Source organism: Phoenix dactylifera, chromosome 8 (genome assembly GCF_051530095.1).
Source record: "Phoenix dactylifera cultivar Ajwa chromosome 8, Ajwa_hap1_PhDact_Kaust_v1.1, whole genome shotgun sequence".
Lineage (NCBI taxonomy): Eukaryota > Viridiplantae > Streptophyta > Magnoliopsida > Arecales > Arecaceae > Phoenix > Phoenix dactylifera.
The window spans coordinates 2,467,040-2,493,593 of NC_143197.1; the positions used below are offsets into that span (position 1 = coordinate 2,467,040).

At 36.3% G+C, this 26,554-nt stretch overlaps 1 protein-coding gene across 2 annotated transcripts; it reads right to left on the minus strand.

Annotated features, from left to right (window-relative positions):
* Window positions 1-1,512: 1,512 nt before the first annotated feature.
* On the minus strand, window positions 1,513-26,554 carry LOC103709061 (Tetratricopeptide repeat (TPR)-like superfamily protein). 2 transcript variants are annotated; one of them, XM_008794241.6, is made up of 12 exons: window positions 25,837-26,554; window positions 25,237-25,315; window positions 22,657-22,861; window positions 21,038-21,145; window positions 20,356-20,520; window positions 19,602-20,180; window positions 15,898-15,963; window positions 12,360-12,440; window positions 10,548-10,645; window positions 3,565-3,784; window positions 2,797-2,857; window positions 1,513-2,219 (listed from the first exon to the last, which is right to left on the minus strand). In XM_008794241.6, the coding sequence occupies exons 1-12, from the start codon at window positions 26,381-26,383 to the stop codon at window positions 1,882-1,884; spliced, it is 2,547 nt and encodes an 848-aa protein (XP_008792463.4). In that variant the 5' UTR covers window positions 26,384-26,554; the 3' UTR covers window positions 1,513-1,881. The 2 variants fall into 2 exon arrangements, with proteins under 2 accessions (XP_008792463.4, XP_088558479.2); XM_088702353.2 differs by lacking the exon at window positions 21,038-21,145.

A 26,554-nucleotide genomic window follows, 5' to 3' on the forward strand; every position in this document is an offset into this window, starting at 1 on the left:
ATTAGTAAGAGTTCAAAAGAAAATCTGAAAATTTAAAGGGGCAAGATAGTTTGCTGCACGCGGTAAACTAAACATTATAAGAAGCTTACGAAAGATAATGCAAGCAAGAGCAATGTTAATGGCTTGTTGGAGCTTGGATTGCAATTCTAATGGCCTACTGGAAGTTGGAAACGACATTCAAACAAGCAAAAAAGCGAAGCCAACTCATAGGAGGCGGAGTTCTGCAATTTGATGCAAAATATAAAGAGGTAGATTTCTTTCTTCCTGTATGCAGCAAGGCTATTTTTAATGGGAGTGCGCTTTCGTGGAGATAGGCTATCCTCGCCTCGCCTGGGACTTCAGCAATTTATGGTCCTCATTTGCACCGTCGAGGGGCCCATGTTGCCTCTGACGAGATGCAGATAGACGTAGGTGACGACTGATTGGAGTGAATTGGATTTCATAAAGTAATGCGTCTGGGTACTCCATGGCTTCATGAAAGAATGAAATGTGATATTCTTTTAATCTTGTTTCAGATAGGCTTATAGGGAGACCAGCAAATGACCAAGACCAAAAGAAGACAGTCATAATGGTGATGAAACAGCTGCTTGTTATGGTTTCGCTACTCTTGATGGATCGTAAAATGGTGATGCTGGACCTACATCCTAGTTTTGAGGGAGTTGTACCTCAAAGCAATTTGCTTCTGGATATCAAACGGTGACCGCTAGACTGCACTCTAATGAGTACTGCTACTGATCATCCATTTTAATCACCACTCACTTCACCAGTCCTATATGGCATAATGGCAATCGGTGACTGCTGTGGAAGAACGGGGGAGGTGCTGGCCGCCAGGACCCTGGGTACCGGTCGGCGACTGCCAGTCACCAACTTCACCAACTTTCACCTAGGACCGGTCTGTGCAGCGGCGATTGGTATGAGCGACCTATAGAATTTTTCTTCCGCTTTTGAGGGACTCGAACCTCGGGCAATTGGCATCTGGATACCAACATTCTATAATTGCTAAATTAATTCTTTTCAGTTCTAGGAAATCTGATGGAAGAGTCACAGAAAGTAAAGTGGGTAGTTAGACGGTGATATCCTATTTGTCACCTTTCTTCGCTAGCATGACTGCAGGCTTTGCATTACCCGGACAGCAGCACAGAATTGAGTTGCTCGGATGAGATTCTCAGTGAAAGTCTTTTTTTTTTTTCCCGGAAGTTGCAAAATGAAAAATGTCAGTTCACTCGTGGTAACAAAAGACCAGTTATTCCTATTAAGCGCTTGTACCTGCATACATCAAAACCATTCACCTGTAACTTGATGGGCGCCAATACACCTGTGAGTTGGTTTGCAAATAATTGTGGTCAAGTTTTTTTTTTTAAGGAAAAGAAAGAGGAGTACTATCCTATAACTTCATAACTTCATATCATCGAGGTGGAGATAAAAAAAGATCAAGAGAAAAGAGGGGGGAAAAAAGCTCAAAAGACAGGTCCAAGTGCACAAGATATCAAATATGCACAGTGCGACGACACATTTGATCATAAAATCAAGCATGCTATTCACCTGGAAGGATCAAATTCTTACAAAATATTTACTCAACGTTTCTAATTTGTACCGAGCTTTAATGTACAGAATGGTGAAAACGAAAAGGAAGTTGGAATTGGTATACCAGCATCTTAATCCCTCAGGCTGCTGATAAAACTAATAAAACCTTATATAGACCGAAGTACAACTCGGAAAGCAGTCCTGTTGCTCTGCTTTAGAGAGCACCATGGGCCTACAAGATTTCCTGTCGTGATACTACAAGCATTTTGTTAATACGTCATGGATTTTAATAAACCGAGGAAAAACTAAGCTGCTCTTTACGGAAATGTACAACAGCCCAAGAAATCTAAAATAATATTAGTGAACTGCTTCTGAGGGACTACCCTTTTTCTGTACCCAACTATGAAGTGCTCGCTTTGGGACCCTTAGTACTCCCAAATCTTGTGGTCTCCTGGCCAGATATTTATGATATTTAGGCTCCTTAATTGTTTGGAAAACACGGGAGTTGCTTGCATCAGGAGGGCCAGGAGAATGATTCATACGTACAGCCCCAAGTCCAGTCTCAACATCAAAGCCCAATTCATCCTGTAGAACACTAAGAACCGCTTGCTGCACCTCAAACTCCCGACTGGCAGGGCCAGTTCCATATTTCCCAACCCCAGAAATGATGATCATGTCATCTTGAATAATTTTCCCTGTAACAGTAGGATGCATGTTATTTTCCAAGAGCCAAGGTCTTTGGATGTAATGACAAGTGAGATCTTTCAAATAAACAACCAACTCAATAATTTAGAAGCATAAAGATTCATTATACATGCAACCTACAATAACAGTGTACTCAGCTGAAGCAGTAGGAAAGTCAAGTGATACTTCAGTACTTGATAGCTTGGCAAGCTAAACTTAGATTATTATACTAGCATATTAAAATCAAATTCTTTGCAACACCCAGAATCATTTTGCACAAATTAATATGGAATGGAATAAGGTCTAGTATACAAGGCTTCTTTTAAGCAATGCCGAGACTGACCACAACTAACAGATATTGACCCCACTGGAAACAGATTTAGTGGTGAAAACTGGTTTTGAAAGTTCTCTAGATTTTTTTACTCAAAACCGAAGTTCCACCATTTTGTTTTAAATAAATTATGGAGTTTATATTATAATTGTGGTGAAAAGGTTACAAGATACAAAAAGATTTAGGGTAGCAATTAGAATTTCCATTACAACATTCTAATAGGTTACTAGCACAGGGACCTGCTGTATCATTCTTACCTAGCCAATAGAGCTCTTTGATCATCCGCAGAACTGAAAGAACAACAATCCGAGCTTCAACCTATCAATACGTGATGGAAGAATCTTAGAGGAGATTGCCTATATTTGTAATCAATTAATGAAGATACAACAAAGACATGCATACATGAAGGTATAACATGTATTATTTAAGACACATGAGAAAGCCAGCAAGTCGAAGAACTAAGAAAATGGAATAGAGGTACACGCATAATTGCCTGTCACACATCTCTGTGCATGATACATAACGGTGCACTGCATTTGCACCATTTGTGCATCAGACCTACTCGGCTCCCGATGAGATAAGGCTCTATGTACGCTATGTACGCTTCCTGAAAGCAATGATTTGCTTCCGAAGGGGTGGGGAAAGGAAGGGTGAAAATCTCCACCACCCCCTACCCCATAAAAAATTAACGAGAAGAAAAAACTGTGGAATAGAGACCAATGTATACATGGTTTCAATTCTTATATAGAGTTAAATTGCTGATTAAAATCTAGCAGGCATTATATCCATGCAAGACCTTCTAGTATTGTATCACGGTTGGTAAATGGTGTCTCCTTTTTCCAATCCAAACCTTGAGAGCAACCATTCAATTGTTTCTAATTTCTGTTCCGAGGGCAACAAGATGATTCATTTTTGAGAAGCATTAATGAAACTCAGACTCTAGTCAAATATGATGCTTCAATGACCTAGTTTAATGAGCATCTGGTAGATCATCCTCATAATTTACATACAATAATTAGAAGTACCTTTGTAAGCCCTCGAATATCAATAGCTTGGTTGTCGCCAACATCCTTTTGCAAATGTATTGCTACTTTTTCAAGAAGTAGACTGTAAGGTTTGCTCCTGTCACCTTTGTCATGAGAATAGTTGATATTGAGTGGACCCCCATTTTGATTGTTATTGCCCAATACTCCTTCACACCACTCCTCAATTAATTCTTTAAGATAATAATCATTGGAACTGTACCTGCAATAGATAGGATTTATCGTATAAGCACAAGGAAAAAATTTCCCTCATGTTCGCAACACAAATTTTGAATAGCATTCAACATGTGCCCTTAAGCAGCCCATAATAATTTTAAAAGGGAATTAGAACTGTTCAGCAACAATGAGCATTGTTTTATGGAAGTAGTATATTGTGACCATTCAAAGAAATGAGATGATGCTGGAATGTTTTTTTTCTTTGGCTTATTTTCAACTAATATCTATAGTGATAGGTTGAGTTGCAAAGTAGTTTAGGCAATTTGCTTATAATGTTTTTTTTTTGTGTGTGTAGTTATTTTGGGATAGATAGTAAGCCTTAGTGCAACGGTAAGATTGCTCTATCGTGACCTGGAGTTTACATATTCGAAACATGAAAATAATCTCTCCGCACATGGGGTAAAGCTACGCACATTTGACCCACCGCAGATCCTGCATTAGTGGGAGCTTCATGCAATAGGTTGTCTTTTTTTATGCAACTGTCTCTGAATCCTGCTTTGAGTAGGATTATGTACATGTATAGATTTAGTGAGACAAGTCTAAGGCCTAGTTTGGCATTGCTATAGGTAGTAGAGTTTTTGTCCATAGAGCTTAGGCAACAGAGCTTTTGCTAGTAGAGCTTTTGATTGAAAGTTGCTTGTTTTTTCATAATTACATTTCTGAAGTATTGTAAAACTTTAATATCTATTTCGTTAAAAAACTGAGGAAGTGCTTTTAGTATTAGAAAATAATAATAAAGAACATTACATAATGCTTTTAATTGTCCAACTATTTGTATTATCAAAAACTGTTACTATAATTTTTTAATTCATAAATTATTTATCTCAATATTTGACCTAAATAATATAATAAATATAAAATTTAAACTTATTATAAAATATAACTGTTTGTTAATAATATTATTAGATATAGTAAATATTATTATAATATAATAATATGATATAAAAATAATATATTATTATAATGTGATTACTTACTATAATATAATTATTTAGTCATGTATTATAATATATTTTTAAATAGTAATATATTATAATAATGTATTATATTGTGTATTATAAAGTATTGTTAACTTATAGATTATCTTTAAATTAATTTAAAAAAATTATTCTGTGGACTCGAATCCAGATCTCGTTTAGAAAAAACAACTTTTAGATGCATCTCAGTTTTTGGCCTAAAAGCTCCAAATTGGAAATTTCCTTAGTAGCCTTTTTCAGCTTCTAGAAGAACTAGAAAGTTGTCACAAAATATTTCGCATACACCTCAAAATCACTCAAAAGAGCTTTTGGCTCTTCATGAAGTGCTTTTTGACCCTTCAAAAGCAACGCCAAATTGGTCCCTAACTGTCACTGGGTTGAGTTTTAGAGATGTTCAAATGTTCTCACAGACAAGATTCTAGCGGTATCTAAACTTTGTTATCTTCATTTTTTACCTTTTTTTGTATCAGATTCCTTTCAACGAAGGAACAATCAGCTTATTTTAAGTCATCACAGGGACCTTACATGTCAACTTGAAAAAAAAATTCTTTAATACGTAGCACCCGTTGCCCTCTACAGGACAAGGCGGAGTTTCTTTCTATGTTGTACTCCTAAACACATAAGGAAAACGTAGAGAACTATGTAAGTGATAAACTCCAAAGGAATGCACTTAACAGTTTTAATGATAAAGCAATGTTTTTATCTTTATAGTGCGATTCCATGACCAGCATGTCTGACTTGTTCAACCAAGTAACAATGCCTAGATAATTTGATAATATGATGCCTACCTGCCTAAATCTGTAAATTTATTTATTGTTTTCTTAAATCTAGTTCCTTTTCTTTTACTATCCTAAATCATGACTCCTTGTAACCCCTTAATTTTTTAATATTAACCCCTCTTACCCTCCTTACTTACATCATTCTTTTGTCTTTTTTGAACCTTCTTAGTTTATCCCTCGCATAGTTTCAAATCCTCCATAAATTTGCTATGTCATGGTACTTTGTATCATAATTCTTGCAAACAAACTAATGCACCATCCTCTCTTATTCAATTCCATATATATATTACTCACTTGATCATTCAAGAAATCATTGTTCCATCACTAGTTATTGTCTCTATTATCAAGATTCCCTTGTCTCCCAAAAGACCAAGAAGCAGAACATCACTTGAACAACACTGAAAAGTTGATAGATGTGTCATTCAATAATTCTTCATGGGAGGTGGCTTGGTTTGACACATTCTACTGACATGGACTTCCTCTTCTCACTCTTAACACCTACATTGTGACAACAATAATTTTAGCTAGCCACAAACAATTTGTCATCCATGAGAATACCTAGGATACAGATTTCATTCAGCATCCTTATGCTGTTGAGATACTCTCTGCTCAACTTCTTTAAAGAAGGAATTGTGAGAACAGTTCCAAGAAAATTAGGAAGGGTCTTATTTTTCTCAAAATACTGATCAATTAGGTCCTATGAACTATCAATCATTCAAAATAGATATAAACATATATATATATATATATATATATATATATATATATATATGTACATATGTGTAGGTAGACTAGAATCCGCTCAATTGGATATCCAGTCAAATTCAATCAGTCTTGATCAGACATTAGAGGCCTAGATCTGATAATCCAAGCTACTGGATGTGATCTTCTTCCTCTAGACTACTTACTAAAAATCAAATGATTTGGAGGCTTTTACTTTATGCATCAAATGCTCAAAAAAATGGAAAGTTTAAATAATATAAAATAATACATGTTTTTGACCACTCAATACATAGGCTAGGAGTCTCTAAATCACATGATTTATGATGTAAATAGTTTAGAGACAGTAGATCACATCCAACGAATAAGGTCATTAGTGTAGAGTCCCCATTGTCTAGTTAGGACTGATCGAATCTAACATGAAATCCTATTAAATGGATTTTAGTCCACCACTCTCTCTCCCTCCCTCCCTCCCCCCTTGTGTGTGTGTGTGTGTATGAGTTGCTTCACCCTTTCAAAATGAGCTAGCAGCTGAGAAGATGTATAGGAAGATAATTCTAAAATCAAGAGCTATTGTTAATCCCATTATTAGAGATTCCTTCAAATTTTGCTTCATTATAGGCTTTGAGAAGGGAAAAAGAAAGAATAGTATAATGTCCCTTTTTTTGTGTTAGGAACACAATACCAGCCCCGGTTGGTATCTTCGGTGCTACAAGGTTTTGCTCTTCATTGCGCTCTCGCTCTTCAGCCACTTCTAACAAAAATTCCAATTTTCTTTTCTTCGTTCTTGATCAAGCATAGCAGGCTCCATGCCCTGGCTTGAAAGCACCTCTTCTTTCTTCCTCTCTTGATGGTGAGATTCGATGGTATGGCTTTCTTGTTCTACTTGAAAGTCATCTACTGCCCATTTTGTTCTCAATTTTTTATAAGCAAAAGTCTTCAACAGCTCTTGTTGGCCGATTCATTTGGTCTAGCCCAACCCCTTTTTTTTGAAAAAGCAAAAAAGTGGTAGCCACTATTTTCGCTAGGGACATCAAGTCATCCTGGACTATCAACTCAAACAAAGTAGCAACAAGTTAAGGGGCAAGGTCATGATGGAGAAGTTGCTCTCGTAAAGGTTCAAACTCTAGGCACAGGCGCATCAAGAGCAAATATAGGCACCAACAATCATGGAACTGCTGATATATCTTAGTAACCGAGGTGGGAAGCCTATATATATATATATACATATATATGTGTGCGCGCGCGCGCGCGCGTGTAAATATATGTATAAGTTTGTTAGACCACGATGCTTCTAAAAGCATTTGGCTCCAAATGCTTCCCAATCAAAAACAATGAAATGCCTCATAGAAAATTAACTTTCTAAATGTTTTTATGTTTAATGGTCCTACCACAATCTAAAAAATATAAAATACTTAGAAACTAAAAATCATTTATTATTGACTTCTCTTGCCATGTATGAAGCGACCAATAAATAAACGGAAACAATATAGCTAGTGAGCAAAAACATGGCGTAAACTATACATATATACATATATATATATATATGAAGAACAAAATCATTCTTTCATAAAACTTATAATATTTTATGTTTTGCGCAATTTTACTTTCATAGAACTAACCAACCAAAGTTCCCCATGGTCTTGCACCATACAATGCTCCTCCTTTCTCAACAATCTTTCTATGTATCATGAGTTTGGGTAACATGTGTGCATATACTCACATTGTTATATAGTTGATACATTCTATAAGTTCGCATCAGTGGTGTTATGAACCTAATGATGCAATGACCAATTTATCTTTTGCACCATGTGCCTCTATCAAATGATATGCATTATTGTTCCTTCGTAACCCTAGTTCTCCAACTAAGAAAATCTTGTGCAATAAATGAAAGCATGCTTACAATCCATCCTAGAATAAGAATAGGTAATAAGATAATGAATTCACAATGTCATTCATCCTTGTTTGACAAATTATTTTGCTATCCTGCACAACAAGACTCCATCATAATTATGTTATGGTTCTTAAAATTTTGCTTCTGCACCTAGAGTGCTGGGTCACACAACATGTAGGTATGAAGGAAAAATTCTGTAAGACTTATATGAAGGCTGAGAATGCTGTAGAAGTCAAAAGTGTTAAGAAATCCGGCAGACCCTAGAAGAAGTAATGCATGTTTCAGAGAGTTCAAAATGCTGTAGTAAAAAAAGTAAATGAAAGATATGGAAAATCGGTAAATGGATAAGGTACCAAGAGACTCAATTGGAACATTATGTCAATATTTACCAAAGGAAGCTCCAGTAAAGCAAGGGCATATGAGGTCACAAAGTGGAAGTCATACGGAACTGAAATATAAGTGTTGGAAAGGATCTAAAGACCTCTATGTAAAGATATAGCCAAGGATTTAAGTCCCAGTTGGATGGCAAGACATCCCATCATTCCGAGTGTTGGGATGGAGCACCAGCCCCGGTGTTGGAACGGGATGGGAGACATCAATATGCCAAGTGTTGGGAAGCAACACATCTCGTTCCATGAAAAAACTAAGACAGCCCTGTCCCATGGTATATGAATCCTTGAATATAGCCCTTGATAAAATTGAATGGTGAAGAAAGATCATACACAATAGATGGGATAAGATTTGGGGGTTAAGTATATGGCAATGTCATGCATCTAAATGTGGTACACCTTCAGAAGATGTGGGACAATTGCTGAAATTTGGTATTCACTACCCAAACACAGCTGTAACTCCATAAACTTCTAATATTCCACGAAAGAAAATATGGAACTATTTGCTGCTCTTTTTTGGCAAAAGTTTGCTTCTCACAATTTTTTAAAAAAGCATTCCAAATTAATTTTCTGACCATAATAGCATTTCTGGTAAAGTCAATGTTTTCTTCCTCATTGGTTGAGGTTGAGGATGTAAGAAATAGATCCGCTTTCACCTTGATGAGAAAAGAACTATGATTAATTGATAAAAACTAAACCTGAGACACAGGGAAGCTAAAGAGACAAGAATGACGAGCAGGCCCTGCCTGCCAGTATACTTCATGTCTCTAGAGGAAAACTTTAATGCTGTCTCAGAAGCCAATTTGTTTTACTAATTTCATTGCATTTCATTGAATAGGTACATGCTTTATTACGATAACATTGCATAGCCACATTTTTAACAAAATGGAATACAAATCTGATCCAGTCTTTTTGTTGTGATCCTTTTGCATCAGTAACAACAGATACATATTAAGAAAATAGAGAGATAAATGAGGATCAACCTCATGTAACCCTTAAAGACTGCAAGCTCCCCTCTCCACTTGGGCAAGAGGGTGAGGATTTGATTCCAGTCAGTCTCGGCCCTCAAGGGGTGGGGCGGTGTATAGGGTAAAAGGTGGGAATAGCTCCTCTTTTATTAAAAATAAAAAAAAATGCAAGCACCACCTGATAGGAGACTAAGGGATTTTTTTTTGGTAACCAATTAGGGGATTGACCTTATTTCCATGCAAAATAAACCAAAGGTATCTAACTATCACAACTCATGAGCCTAATCGCCCTTTATATGGCGATTTTAGTCTTCTGATGCATAACTCATCCATTCCAGGAAAATGCTTCTACTTGTCTTCCCAATTTACCAATACAGGAGCTTAAGGATGACGTTGCAAAGCAAGATTTCCTGCAGAGGATATTCTTGAAATTCTGCAAGCAAAGATCGTCAATGGACTTGGCATTGCCCATAATTCCAGAACTTGACAGGGCCATACACAAATTCTGCCATAAACTCACAGTGAAAATGTATGCAGTTGATCAAATCCATATTCTTTCTACAGATGATATTATCAGCCAATCAAAAATCTATTGCTTACAATTTGTCCGCAGGGCATTTAAGGGTTTTCTCTCCCTCAGACCACAGTGCACAAAAGATAGTGTAAAAATTAGTAACTTAATTTTCAACATTTTGATTAATATAGTAGATGAATTCTTGTATTCTAATAAGTAGAAATTGTATAGAACACTGGGATGAATGCGCCGACCAAATTATGTTCTACTAATTTCAATTTGCCTGATGCCTTGGGTGCAAAAGAGTTGACACTTAAATATCCTAAAAACCATGTTCATGCAAGTATACAGAAACACAGTGCACATGCAGGACTTCCAAGGTCAGAGCAACAAAATACACATGGACCAATTATCACCTCTTCTTACAGCGTCCAATAGAATTCTTTTCTCAGCATGAAATTTCTAAATATATGTGGAAGAAATAGAAGAATCATTTCATTCTCCATACCCTGCTTTCCGCATGTCTTGATATATTGCCAGGCATTGCTGGACTTCATGTAAGGATCCGTACCTGCTACGAGCTCTTAGCAGAGTATTATATGTCACCTGAAATGTCAATATATAGATTTCTCAATAATTTCTCCCAACTTGAGGTCAATGAAATGCCATATTACAACAAAAAAACAATTTTTGAAAAGCAAATCACAATTTAATAAGACATTGTAGTTGGTAAACACATATATTTATGTAACTGCAACAGCTGAAGTTTATTTTATCAAATCAGTTAAGCAGGATATAGGTGAGGATCTCAGCCATTATCCGATGGGAAGGGGAAAAGACAGAGTGGTAAAAAAGTTATTGTATGATGTAGATAGCTATCTAACAAAACAAGAAGAATGAAAAAAGAAAACAAGTGAAGAATGTAGCACAAATGTATGAGACAATACAAAGCCTGCAGTAGCTCTGCTGCAAACAAGTACAATGAATCAGGAAAGAAACACAAAAATTTAAACAACACTGAAAGTATCAACATTAACATGTACACAAGCACCCCCATGTTTAGGGGATGGCAAGTTGACAATCCTCTTTTGTTGGATGCAAATGTCTCAATTCAATCCTTTCAGTGAGGCAAATAAAGGTTCACATAGTTCTTTAGTGTGCACGTCGGCACAAATTATTTGATCTGTGTCTCCAAAATGACTAGACGTTATGAACCCTATTGAATTTATTTTATTTTAAAGATGACAAGTACTAAGAAATTATTTTAAAAGAGCCTGAGTGCAAAACCAAGGGAGAGAAGATATAGGTTGAGGAAATCAGTAAAAAGAATGTTGTACTCCAAAAGTAAAATTCCATTTCCACAGTACCAAATCAGAAAGACCTTAATAACATGATAAGAGAATAAATCACCAGTATGGGCTTTATACAGCAAGAAACACTTTTAGTAGTGTACTTTAATTTATGGGAATTTTAAAAAAAAAAAATCTAACAAAAGCCACATCAATACCAGCATAAACAAAATACATTTCCTTTTTATATAAGTTAAAATTATTTTTTCAGGGTTTAGAAGGCTTGGTTACAGCCATGTCAATTAGCGCCTTGGATTTTGGTTCAGATTTGGATATGACTAGGTTAGAGGGAAAACAGAATCTCATGGCATGCACAAAAATAGTTCTCTTAATGAATTATAATCACATGGACTTTAGCAGAGTACAAAATGCTATACCCAAGAGAGAGAGAGAGAGAGAGTATGAAATCATAAGTGAAATTTGACAAAGCAATATCCATTTATTTACATAAGACTTACATAGCATCTCTTAATATTTGAATCACATAAATATTATTAGTATGCATAGGGTGTGAAGAGTATACCATATATTCACAGCAAAACTCAATGCTAGGGATAAAAAATGCAAACCTAGAACATTAGATGTGATCCCACAAAACTTGAAATGTTAACGTACAAAATATCACATGTTTTAGAGGCCACTTGCCTAGGCATCAAGACCTCTCACATATATAGTTGCAGTGGCACAATACCATATACTGATTTTGGGGTGACTTGATGCTGGAACTTGTATAAAACTTTCTGAATTCAGTAAAAATAATTATAAAAAAATTAAATACAACGAAAGGACCAGTGTTTTGATTTTTTTTATTCAGCATCTTATTTGGTTAGAACACACAACCACAACATAATATCTGAGAGCCATCAAAATATTGATTTTCAATTGCTCTTACTATGCTACATAATCTTGAAAAACCAAATAATGAGTAATAAGAATTAAAAGCTTAATGTAGAAATTCAAAAGAAGCTTACCCAATTGGGTTTCAGTTGATATCTTTTCATCTCTTCAAATAACGAGAAGGCTATCTTTAAGTTTTTATTATCGACACATGCCTGCAAGTAAAAAGGCTGCAGTATTAGATCATTGCAGCTTGCCAAAATGTAAATCAGAATTACTAACATAAACTTGAATACTACCAAAAGGACTTAAATAATTTTAAAAAAATGCATATCATTAGTTGCAAAATCAGATCATTTCTAACCAATTTCTAGGTAGGTCAAAGTTTCATTTAGATCATCAATCAATTTTTGGAATTTCTGTTACTCTGCTGCAAGGGCTCCTCCATCAATCTTACGTTCTAGTGTCACATAGACATCCACCATGAATATTTAAATAAAGGCAATGCACCACTTCAATTGGCATACTGAAAAGCTTTATGTCCATTTTAATACAAAACCAAGGAAAGAAGTGAATGAAAATTTTATTTTTGTTAAATTTGTAAGAATTTAGTGCAGTGATGCCACGAGAGCCATTATAATGATAATGAATCATAAAATGTTTGTCATATCAACTCATCTCATGATCAAACAATTTGAAATGAAAAGTGGATGGCTATCAGCTAGTGGTAGGATTAAGATCTTGGATCAAACCATGTCTACAAAGTGGCCATTGTAATCCACAAAACTGTGATCATGAAGCTTGTTAATTGCGAGCACCAATATGAAGAATAAACTCAGTCAATCGCTCCATTAATGGAAGTGATTGATGCAATCACTACTACTATCATCCTATGAGAGCAAATTATACATAATCAAAAGAAATTATATATGTAATCAACAAATATTTATGCTACAAACCACAGCAAACAAGAACATATTCCAGCATTTAAGGAATTATGGAAAGTTGATAAACTTTGTTCGCTATGTATGATATACTATCTTAATCATGACAAGCTTAAATTGATTTATAGAAAATATCATAGCAAGTGGATAGCAGGTATCATGTTTTATGCACTAATGGTAAATGCTTATAGTTTGAGAAAATTATATAGTTACAATTTGATCATATTAACATGCAGATGATTACGTTAGAATAATTTCACCATCACTCATTGACGTGGATGATTAATTAAAATAAGAGTCCTGATTGGTTGCTAGACACTAGAGTCCTTAAGAGAATAGATGGTTGCCAGAGCTCATATATGGATCCTTTTAGGAATGAAAGAAGTCGAATGGTAGTTAGTAGTTACAAAGCTACAGAGGGATATCCTTTAGGGGACTCATTTAACAAAAACATTGATAATGTGATGGGGCCTCACAACCATTTGCTTAGATCAAGAAGAATGGTAGTTAAAGCATGATAGCATTTTATGATTATGGAAATAACCAAGTTCACAATCATATTATCTTCCATTTGAAGTCTGTGAGACAGTTGCAAAATGCAGTCGCAGTCCTTGCAAGGGTACTTCATCAATTAATAAAGAAAGTCACTTGTGACTGTGACTCATAGGATATCCTTTAGGGGACTCATTTGTCAAAAACATTGACAACGAAATGGCATCACAACTATTTACTTAGATCAAGAAGAAAATGTTGGCACTTGCCACTGTCAATTCAAGATCCTAATGGATTATTATTATATGAAAGCAATTGATTACAATTTTGAACATGGTGAACCTTAGCTCCCTAGCAAATCATCCAATTATTCATCTGACAACAGAACGGAAAGGGAGCATATGTTCTACAAAATACACAGGGCATCACTAACCAGGCTAAGAAAAGTGATAAACATGCCAAAACAATTCCTTTGTATGCATACAATGACAAATATCTGATTGCATGTCTATTGAGGTTTGAGTTAATAACCACACAGTGAGATGATCCCCTTTGCCACCTCAAGCATTTAACTTTCTCTCACATGGCTTGGGAATAAATTGTTAGCTGAAGGTGGATGAATTTGTAAAAATTTAGGCAAACGCATGCAAGATTAGGAACAACTTAGATAAATGTTTTGTAAAAGAGTCTTGGCACTTTCAAAAGCTTATGTTCAAGCACTATTTTTTCCTGAACAGAAAGGGCTCTTTAGCTGTTCATCCACACAAAGTCAAGCAAAATGCAAAATGTGGTTCCATCCAAACCTCAAAGTGAATGGTTTTACTTGCTTGGAACCTTTGGTAGTTGCAATAGTTTTGGCTCTAAGATTGGTGGTTTCAGCAAAGGTTATAAAAATATTAAAAAAAGTGGAAACTTTAAAGAATGAAAATAACAAATTATAAACTAAAAAGGGATTGCACTAGAGCATAATATATATGGTTTCAGTGATTCAAGTCTGAAACTTTTAAGAAGATATTAGAAACTGTAGAATACAAAGACGAGTATAGATAAAATTCCATAAACTTTAAAAAGCCAGAATGCATTAGACAAAATAATAAAGCAGAATATAATATTTGATGAGAATCTTATACACCACAAATATGGATCCATGTTGATAAAACCCACCAAGTGGATGTACATGGTAAGAACTTTCATCAAATGTACTAGTATGTGATGAAATTCAAAAAATCATAACTTCTCACTTTTTTATCTACAAGTAACATTTTGAATAAATCTTTCTTGTTCTTAACAAAAAATTTCTTTTTTGAGCCAAGAGGGCTCTAACCCCACTTGCTACCTGTACCACCTCAACCTAGTCAGGCCGGAGCCTAAGCCCCAAGGAAGCCCGAGCTAGAGCTTGCAGAACCAGGGCTTGGCTAATCAAGTTCGAAGCTAGGGCTGACGCCATTCAAAATCGAACCCCCAATCCTCTTGCTTAAGGGGCAAAAGGCAATACCATCCAAGCAAGCGTGCAATGCTTTAAATAATTATCTTCAAAATTGAACAATTTATGAAATCTAACTTGCTTCTATGCATATTGAATATAATCAACGATGAAAAGAAAAGAAAGATACTAAAATTCCATACATACTTAAACATCAACCTTAAACACATCAATTAGTTTTGACCAAATCAGCCACTAGCAAATCAAACTAGCCAAAATACTAAAACTAAGTTGATCATGAATCAGATTCAGCAGATGATCCATCCATGATCTTGATATTTTAATAACAGAATCATGTTTTTTATTTCAATTGTTTCTTTTATCTTCTATTTTTCAGGTTTCTCTACAAGATTTTCAGCTCCTTGTATAAGGGTTTTCTGGCCCTTCACAGCCACAAAAAAAGGATCAATATTTAACCAAAAACATCTAATAACTCAAGCAAAAAAACTGAGTCCTTGTACTTAATTTATCTGTTCATCTACACCACCCAACCACAGAGCGTTGCATGCAGAACACGTTCCTGAGATCTTTTTTTATGTACTTGAGCAAAGGTTGGGGATTAAAATTTGGGGTGCTGAAACACATCTTGTTGCCTTGTTGCCAAGTACACATGTTTGTTGTCTGTGAAATTAATAACACTTTCATCCTAGGAAAAGGTAAGGAAACAAGCAAGAATAACATTTCAAAAAGCCTATACATTAAGGTGCAGACAACTTATAAGGTTATCAGATTTAATCAATTTAGCTACCTGACCTTGATGGCTGTTGTGTATGCAACTACGTCAAGCTTAATTCCAACATCTCGCATGGTTTTAAATGCCTGCATTTAGAAACATTCTCATAAATCTCATGACACGAGCTTTAGCTAACAAATCGACATTGACATAGTTGTAGCGCAAATTTACTAAGTGCGCTATAAAATACAGCACTAGAAAAGAAAGAATCTATAAAAACGAAATTCTGTTGATCCGTTACTAGCTTACAATCATCAAAGCTGGGACTCCAATCAAGGCAAGCAGTTAGAAAGGCTACACATAGGAAAGCATCAGTATCATGGTTTGGCAACGTGTACTTGGTTCAAAGGAGACAAACCATTGCAATAAGTGCTAAGATGTTGATAAAATGTGCAATTTTAAAATGGGTAGATTGCGCCGGGGTGTGGGGGGGGGGGGGGGGGTGGGGGTTGGTTGGGTTGTGGGCAGAGGTGTGGGGTTGTGGGGGTGGAGGGGGATCAGAAGTATATCTATCTATGCCAAATAACATTGCAAGCTCCTTGAGGACCATATTCACAACTTTCGAGAAGTCAGCCTACCATAGTTGTCGGTGAATATGAAGATATAGAAAATTCCTCATTTTATGCCTAAATCTAAAATGCTTAAATCCATGCATAACTTTAACAAATCAAGCTGTCAAGATGATAAGTTATGACTTGCAACCCTTAAACTTTAAACTTCGATATAACTCAAAACACCTGTAGACATGAGAGCAGAACAAAGAGATACATGCAAGAGAATCAGCAAAATCAGGCTGATTAGAAGTAATGACTCTTCCAATAAAAAGTTAAAAGCTAAATGAGCAATTGAGAGTAAGGTACAGAGAGCCAAAAAAACATGTATGCTGCAAGAAGTATATGCCAAGTATTCCACATTGAGCAACAATCTGCCTATCAGAATGACAAACTTTTTGCAAAAAGCAAAGCAACAGATCATGTCAAAAGGGATTAAATTTTCAAAACTGTCATAACATGACTAAGGGCTTTTATGGATGCCCGGAGTCCTTATCCATAGATACATCGCACCTTATGAGAATTGCAGTTGAGAAAGAAAAAGGTAAGGGTAAGTCAGAGGTATCATGGGATCTTGTTGATCCATCTGATCACAATTTTTCGAAGATAATCTACTCTGCCTGAAGGAGGTTTTATCTTATCCCAAAGATAAGGATATTGGAATCAAAGGCTCCCCCTGTCCCTCCAAACTCCCTCTCTATCTCCTGTAATGCATAGGAAATCTCCTGTAATGCATAGGAAATCCATGGATAAGGAGTTGCGGCATCCAAACAGCTTCTAAATGTCAATCTCCGATTTGGCATAAAAATTCCTCTAAAAGTAATTCTAAATTAATATTTCATCTGTAGAAAGAATTTCTTTTGAGTGATATCTCTCAATCTTAAGTTATGCATGATCTTTTTTGGAACATGTTTCAATCAATAAATGTTCTGAAAATGTTTTCACCAATTTTTCAATTCTATAGAAAAAGGGGGAAATGTGTATATGAGTAGACCTGTTAAACCTTTGGTTTTCATATGCACTAAAAGAATATTCTCACTTCCTCCCATATGGAAAGTTGAATATGTTAAAATTGTTCAAAAACTCAAGAAAACCTTTTCCTTCATTTTCCCACTCCAAATTTGAAAAAGGAAAAAATCAATCCTGTTTGAAGCTAAGCTCTTATCAGGTTCTTTTTTGCCCTGAAATATCGTTACTCAAATAATAATCTACATGTGTAACAGATGCCTGCTTCTGTTAAATGATTGCTTCATCAACATCAAGATGGGAACTCCACATATCCTGCTTGTATTGTATGCCGAATACTCTTCTTCCGATTACTTTCGTACCGAACCCGCGTCCCGAGAACCATAATCTTTCAAAGGAACAGCTTCAATACAGACATAATGTGCAGAAGTTGAAATGCCACATACAAAAGTACATCTAAAACCTTTCATAATCGAAGTTATAGGCACTTTATATATGTTGTTTTGCTAATTTAAAACTAATTTTCAAAAATTTCATTTAGAATCAAAAAACCAGAATTATATTTGTTTTTAGATCATGATGACCAAGATTGAACACAATACTATGGCCTGATCCCATGCATTCTTGTATTCTACTAGCCAAGGTTCGCTGTACCGGTCGATACCGGTCGGTACCGAGCGTACCGTACCCGTACCGATGGGTACCGGTATCGGTACACCAATGTCGGTACGGTCGGTACTGAGCGTACGGTACCGTACCGACACTCGGTACGCCTATACTAATGCAGCACCGGTACGGGGTTCGGTACCGGTACGGCGAACCTTGCTACTAGCCAATGTTCGCAATATCGGTACTGAATCCCACACCAGTACCTTGGTAATGTGTTGGTATGCCTGGTAAGGAGGTCGGATCAGCAAACCGATACTTGGTACACCCCCTGTACCACATACTGATACAATATAGTATGCCTGGTGTGCACCAGTATGGACCGGTGTGGAGTATCACATTGCTTAACTTAATTGTTTCCCAAACCCAGATGTTATACCTTAGTTTGTAGAAAGAAATTCATACTGTCTGATCAGGGTTATTAATGCTAGAAAGGAATGAAAGTTTCAAAAACTCAATAATGTCAAGATGTTGCATTACCAAAAGAGAGGACTGCTTAAAGAGCATATACATTCGGTCAAATATAATGCAAGTTAAAAGAAAATCATCATGGAAGAACTAAAGACTAAAGTTCTTCCCAAAGTTAGAGATATGCTATCTTTTTTCCAAGGTAAAATTGTAAGCAAATTTTTATGAAAAGAATAAAAAAAATCATATGCATAGCATGACACTTTCTGCATTTGCAGTTTTGCACACCATGGGAGGATGAGCAATGCACTCACACCAAGTTGCTTGTGTATTTCCAGTTTTCACTAATTGTTGACAACAGCTGTATATAATGAGACAAGCATGATTGCCTGGCAGTTTTAATGGAAAATTAATGATTCAAAACGAGAATGTTGTGGACACTTCAAAATATATGTTAATTCGGATGATCTTTTCTAAATTAGAACTTACTGAAGGCAGGAGACATAAGCAAAGATGACTCAAAAATGTCTCTTTTTTCAGTCATCATGTACACCAAAAAAAAAAAATGGTTAATATTCATATTGTTTCGCGAGAATGATAAATGTAAAAAGATAGCCTTCTGTCTTGTTTAAACTGAGAACTATTCAAAAAATAAAAGAATCTTGCCATAGTTATCCATTATTCTGCATCTCCTTGACACATGAAAAGAAGCAATCTTGACATGGCCACTCCAAAAAATATAAAGAAGATTGAGCAAAGAAAAAGATTTAAATGATCACAAAACATTAGACAACTTAAAAGGTCAATGCAACAGCAGGAATGTGTTGGTTCTCTATTTCTTGTGACTTCTGTCTGAGCTTACAGAAGTTTAGCTTTATAAACATCATAGCATGAACATTTTCAGGTATGAGATAAGCCATTGTTACAAAGTTAACAACATAAGTGGATTGGCATCCATATGCAAACAATGCAGTTTATACTAAGCACTAACCATAACAAAAAGCTAAGAGACAAATGACACCATGGATGAGTAAAAAACAATTAGGTTTGAAACTTAAATGCATGATGTATTGAACAAGATTTCATTATTTCAAGATATTATGACAGATAATTCATACAAACTAAAGACCAACCTGTATGGCACCTCTCACATTCCGAGCAGCTCCATAAATATCAATTAGAACAGACCAGCTAATGTGATTAGGACTAAGGCCCATTGTTCTCATTTCATCCATCAGAGCTTTTGCACGGTGGTAATCAGTACCACAAGCTTTCATCAAAATATTAAAAGTAGCAACTGTTGGTCTGAAGGGAACCACTGTAATGACAGTCAAAGGTTGTGCCTCACATGAATCATTTTCAGCTGGATGATTTACATTTGAGCTCCCACCTGCACCACCATATCTTCCACCCTTGGCAGCATGCAAGATATTGAGTCCAGTTTCTTTCCAGGTATAGAATAATCGGAAAGCTCTGTCATATTGACATGATTCAACCCAGGCACAAAGAAGAATATTGCAACATTGAGTATTAGGTTCACAACCAGCCATAAGCATCTCTTCAAACACCTGCATGGCATGATCCGCTAAACCAGCATTGGCACAAGCATTGAGTAAGGATGACCAAGTAACTATATTCGGCCTGACATCAGATAAAAGCATGTCTTCTTTTATGTTCAAAGCCATTTGCCACATTTTTGCATCAGCAAATACCTGGAAACCCAGAGAAAACAAGATAGGTTGTCAAATGTTACTGAATCTAAAATATAGAGTGAAACGATGTTAAATGAACAGGTAAGGACATGATCAGGTGAGAAACCAGAAAAACTCAGAATGGAGGTGGTTGAAAGAGTAAAGTCCTACTCGATATTTTAATATTGAAGCAAACCTTTATCATTGTACTATATGTGAAAACGTCCAATTTGAGAACTCCTCTGGATGCCATGTGCTTTATTTCCTCAAAAAAAATTTGGGCCAAATTTACCCTTTTAGCAATACAACATGCCTTTAAGAGTATGTTATAAGATGTCAGATCTGCAGTAACGCCCAGAGTCTGAATAGATAGGTAAAACAAGTTAGCAAAAGCCAGTCAACATAACTAAATATTATTAAAAAACTAATTTCAAGCTATTTTACCATGTAAGTCATGGAACAACATTCTTATATAATGGAATGCAAAATATGATGCATGACCTTCACTGAAAATCCATCTACAGCCCAAAATCCCAAGGTGAAATTAACTTGCACCACTTAAAAAGATTTCTTAGAAAAAAAGAAGGAAAAAAAAATCAAAAGCAAGATGATTGTTGGACTATATTTCTGTCATGGCCTTATCAGAAACCAATTTACAGAATGTTTACTTATTTGAGTATAATTTGCTGCTTTTCATTGAAAGAATTAAGAGTTAACAGACTTCCCAGATTATGAGAAAAATGAATTCATAGGGAAAGGATGAGGAAACGTTGAAGGACTTATATTCAGTATCGATATTGTGTCAGGAGCATGAACAAACAGGAGTCAATAACATAACCTACCTATAATGGCAACAGTAAAGAAGGAGATAGCATTACTTGCATATGCTTGTAAACATGCAAGGTGTAGCTCAAATCATGGGCATTCACATTCATGAGGCTGTTAAAAACATATACATTTGGAGTGATCTTCTGAGAAAGCAAATCCTGCATTGACAGTACCAGTCATCAATAGAAGAACTAGCAGCAGCTTGATAAATAAAAAGAAAATACACAAATTATCTGATGAATAGATATAAAAGATCTTATCAAAGATAGTATGAACATGGGCTTGTGAAAAGAAAAGAAAAAAAAGGAAAAAAGAAAACATGAGCAGCATATACCTCAAATCTGCAATCCTATATTTAACATAAGTTTTAAATCAATGATTTCAACACATCAATAAGAAGACACATATGGAAAACATATGCTTGGAAATTAAAACTGAAAAAAAAAAAGAGAAATGATCACATTTCTTTGACAAATGGTACTTGACATTTCTTTGACAAATGGTACTTGATATAAACCTTTTATGATATAAAGAGTGTCATATTAAAAGTTATTGAATAAAGGTGATATTGGAGCAGATGTGAGAAATCTCTCTTAATGTTTAACACCATCTGTGTGACCAAGTACTGTGAGAAGGGACCAACTGTTTCTTTCTCTCTTCATGAAAAGATATCAGTTGCAATAATGATTTTTTCCATTTTAGTCCAAGCTCCAGACCATTTATGAGTTTCCTGGAATTGGAACAGGAGATGATTGATGAAGTTTGGAGGGTGTAGAGCGAAGTTACATATTGTAACACAAACAACCACTAGCTTCTAAACCAGTGAGCATTAAAAATCACGTCAGTTAACATCATGCTTGTCATAGAAGCCCTATCAGATCCTACATGTTTCATTGTCTCTTTTATAACCATTTCACAGTTTGATTTATATTTGAAAATGTCAGTTTTGCAAAGATGTGTTGGTCTCCTGAGAATGGTAGATTTTTTGCTGGTACAATCAGTCCCTAAAATGTTTATGTTATCATATAGGTCCTGAAGAAATCTAACAGGAAGGTTTGAACTCAGACAGGTTGGAAAGGGCATAAATACATTTTTAGGCCGACTTTGCTGGCCTAAACATGGTGATAAAGCCACTTCTTTTTTTATTTCTAGTACTGCTATTCGTGGATAAATAAATAAAGTTAGGTGTCCTGAACTCAAGAATAGTAGCAACACAGCTCAAAGAGGAATGCTGCAAGCATTTTAGATCAAGATTCCAAAAACTCAATTTGCCTTTACTTGAAGGCCAATACAAAATGTTTCATCAGCTTTTAGTGGCTTTAACAACTCAGGTTGAATTTTAGTTTATTCCAATTTTGAACTTCATAAGTAATTTTAAAAATAACAAAATAATCAGAAATATGCAAAAAATGAAAAATAAAAAATAAGACAAACTAGAAAATACACTATTTCATCATATCATACAGTCATTTAGTGATATTACCACATTAAAATGCCATATGTTGTTGCAATAAATCTGAAAGCAGTGAACAAGATATACTGCAAATACCAGGAGTAACATTAAGTGCTGACATATGAACAAAAATGATCACATTCAAGTGCAAACTCATGCAAACAATCAACCAAGATGACTATTAAATTTGATCTTTCCTCAAAAAAACACAGTTACCTCAAAAATACTCCTAGATTTTAAGAAGTCGCCACAAATACCACATATGTCAATGATACTTCGACATGCAAACATGTTGATGCCACCTGACTTTTGTTTCAAAGCTTCAAAAACTCTAATAGCAGACGTAACATCATATTTCTTTCCAAATTCCTGTATGGCAGAGCACAATAGGAGTTGGGAGTGTGGGAAAACACTTGCATACCTGCACATTCATAAAGTAGTCTACTATATAGCATCCATAAGTTAGCATACAAAACTCAAATGGATATGTTTGCCATTGACTATCTTACTGCATAATACACCAAAAAGGAACAGAGCTACAATTGAAAAAGCAGGTAAGAACAAATCTATGTAGATGCATATATATAATGTATGTATGTATGTCCATGGTTGCAAATTTCAGATGCCATCAAAACTCTTTTCTTCTTCTTCTTTTTTGATTTTTTTTTTTGTTTTTTTTTTTTGAGGAGAGGTGCCATCAAAACTCGACTTACCATATTTTTAGTTTGCTACAGTTATTCAAGTCAACCATAACTTAGCAATGTCTAAACTTTGATGCATACCATATCATTACAAATTTGTCGTATACTGTGGTTTCTACACATACAGAGATAGCAATAGGTGCATTGACATGTATATAGCCACGTATGCAAAATTTAGTTGAAATTAAAACTTCATGGTTATTCAAGCCTACATTAACCAGCCAAAGTGAAGTCTCAAGCAGCATGTACAGTATCATGGTCCGATCAGCATGATACATACTTCTGTAATTTTGAAGGCTGCGTATCAGATGACACCAAAAAATAATAAACATTTTCATAGCATAGCATGCCAAATAATGCTCCCAAACTACACTTCAAAACTTTAAACATGTTAAACCAAGCCTATTCAAGCTCTTACATATCATTCATATGGGTGATGAACAACCTCAAAAAGCCCCAAAAGCACACTCGCCACCCTTCTTTCGAAACAGAAGGTCAAATACACTAAGAACAAGTTTTGATGAACTAGCACCACGGGTCGTGCCAGCCAGCTACCAATTCGGTACAGCATCGGTATATATATCCATACCAACCCAAAGGACATTGAAACCAAGGGGAAGGAGAGGGAGGGAGAGAGAGATAGAGGGACAAAGAAATAGAAGGACATGGCTACCTCCAACATCCGATCTCTGATCTCTAGGCCCCAATGCCTATTGTCATCATCTATAGTGGCGGCGACATGTTGGCGAAAAAGAGAGAGAGGTAATGTATGGTGAGAGAGAAGAGAGAGGTGACAATATGTTGGCAAGAAAGAGTGAGATGGTCATCATCGTCGTCGTTGTCGTCATCAACGGAACCCTAACCCTAGTGAGAGAGGAGAGGATTGCAAGATGAGAAGGATCAGAAGGTCGAGACTGAGGGAAGTAGAGGATTTATATCATATGAATTTGATTCAGTTTTGGAAATGCCTGAATCGTTTGAACACAAGCAGATTTAAACAGTTCAGCCCGATTTTGACCTAGGACCAAATCAGGTGGCCAAACCGTCCTAGTTCCTACCCAGTCTAGTTTAGTACACCCCAAAATGCTCGATTCAAGATAGTTTAGCAAAACCCTACTGAGCATGAAATAGTCATTCTAAGATCAACTCAAGGATTCGACTCAACAAGGTTCTCTTTTGGAGTGGGGATTATGGTGGTGATCTCCCATTAAAATAGAGTTAAAAATCATTAAACCATGGATTTTAAAATAAAATGCAGATATGTCTTCATTTCAAATCACTGAATTCTCTTTTAAAAAATTAACAAATTAATTTATCATGTCTTACAATGTTTTCCCATTTCCCATAAATATTTTATCCATCCATTTTTTCAAGTATATAATAGAAATAGGCATAGAAACAATGTTTTATGCATCTAGTCCTTCCACCAAACATTTTGAAGGTGGGGAAATCACTTTTAGTATGTCATGGGTTAAAACCTAAGGATTAAATATTTATATAATCAGTAGGTCTTTTGAGTTTGTTTGCACATGCAACAAAATAATATATGCCAAGATCATAATAATAATAATCAAAGAAAACTAGTGAAATCATTTTTGGCAAATTTATTGTGTTTATTTCTGTGGAAAATTCTGAGTGCATATTGACAGTTAACGTGGGGAAATTCATCAAAACGCATCAAATAACTTAACAGCACCACTGAGGACTTAAAACATGTCTACAAATAAAGGTGTATAAAGATAATATATTTGATGCAGTATAGCTCACTTATCTCGTATGTGAAAGAAAGCCGTGTCACCTAAACTTTAGATAGCTAATGCCTTTACCAAAATAACTGGGATAAAGATATGTTAGCTTTCGATGCATCTATGGTACTGTAAGTGGTTGAAAACTTCACATTCTTATTGCCTGTCATTCAGAAGTGACAAGATGAACTCTGCTAGAAATAATAAATGGCTAGTCGGCTGCTAAAAGATCAAATACCCCAGATGCAAAATATATTGAGTGAATATCAACCCAAAAATGCCAATTATATGAGAGATAAAAAAACAAGGAAGGCCGGATTCAGTGTTTTTCAAGGTATTATAAATTTCACCTTACAGCCATATCTGGATCCACAATTTTTTTCAGTATGTTAACTGGATCTGCGATATCCTTGATATAGAGCCGATATCCTATATATAAAAATACACTGTTATAATACACCTTCTTCTTTCATACTGCTGAAATAAAATACCAATTTGTCACAAAAGACGAATTCAAACTTATGCATATGTTTTGATAGTGAAAAAGAGAACACACGATGTAACTGAGTATACAGAAAGAGAAGGCTTTTAATTCAATTTAAGTGAAATATCATACAAAGAATGAACTAACGAAATATCAATTGGCTCTAGAGGGTGAATTGAAAAAGATCTGGCTTATATAGTTCTGATTAGAAAGGAGTTCGCGTCAAGAAACATCTTAAACACGACCACAGCAGATCAGCAAAGCTACCTCATATTTTTCAATCAAATAGCATAGAAATAACAAATATCATAATGGATCAATTAAACGGAATCGAAGAAGGAGCATGAACGAGAAATGTAATAGCTAGGCTATCATTCGCCGCAACTAGGGAACACCCCCCCACCCCACCCCACCCCGCCCAAAAAAAAAAAAAGGAATTAGCAGCTAAAGAATACTCTTGACTTACCTGCAAGGGTTTCCATCAACCCCACGAACTCCTCCAATCTTTCTTGGTTCACGAGACGGCGGCATTCCACTGCTAGAGTGTCCATTGCGGACTCATCAAACAGAGACGCGGCCGAAATCCCCAACCTCTCCGCCTCTCTCACGAAATCAAGAACCCCCTCAAGATTCCCATCTCCAAGAACCGACGTGATCCCTTCCGAGACCATCCTGGCACTGATGCGGGCCACGAACTGGGGGGCATCGGCGGCGACGGCGTCGGAGGTGAGGACGCTCTCGGCGACCATCAAGAAGTCCCGGAGCCGGCCGCTCCGGGCGAGCTTGGAGGCGAGGCGGGCGTAGTACTTGAGGAGGCGGCGGGTGTCGGCAGCGGAGGCGGAGGCGGAGGGGGCGGTGAGGTCGCGGCGGACGTCGGAGAGGAGGGGAGGGCGGGCGAGGAGGGGTTTTTGGGGAGGGCGAGGCCGGCGGCGTTGGGAGCGGCGGGGAGGGGAGGAGGGTTTCTTGGGATGGGGGAGGATTGAGGAGGCGACGAGAAAGGCGGCATCGCCCATGGTTGGCTCTCGTCGTCCCCCCCTATGCTATGGCATCCTCTTCTTGATAGAATTTGGAGGGCGAGGGAAAGAGAGGAGGGACCGTTCGAAATGCGCTCTCCATCCGTGGCGGTCTGATAGTCCGTCCTTACATGCTGTTGGGATACATGGCCGCCTCTGCGCGGTACGCCA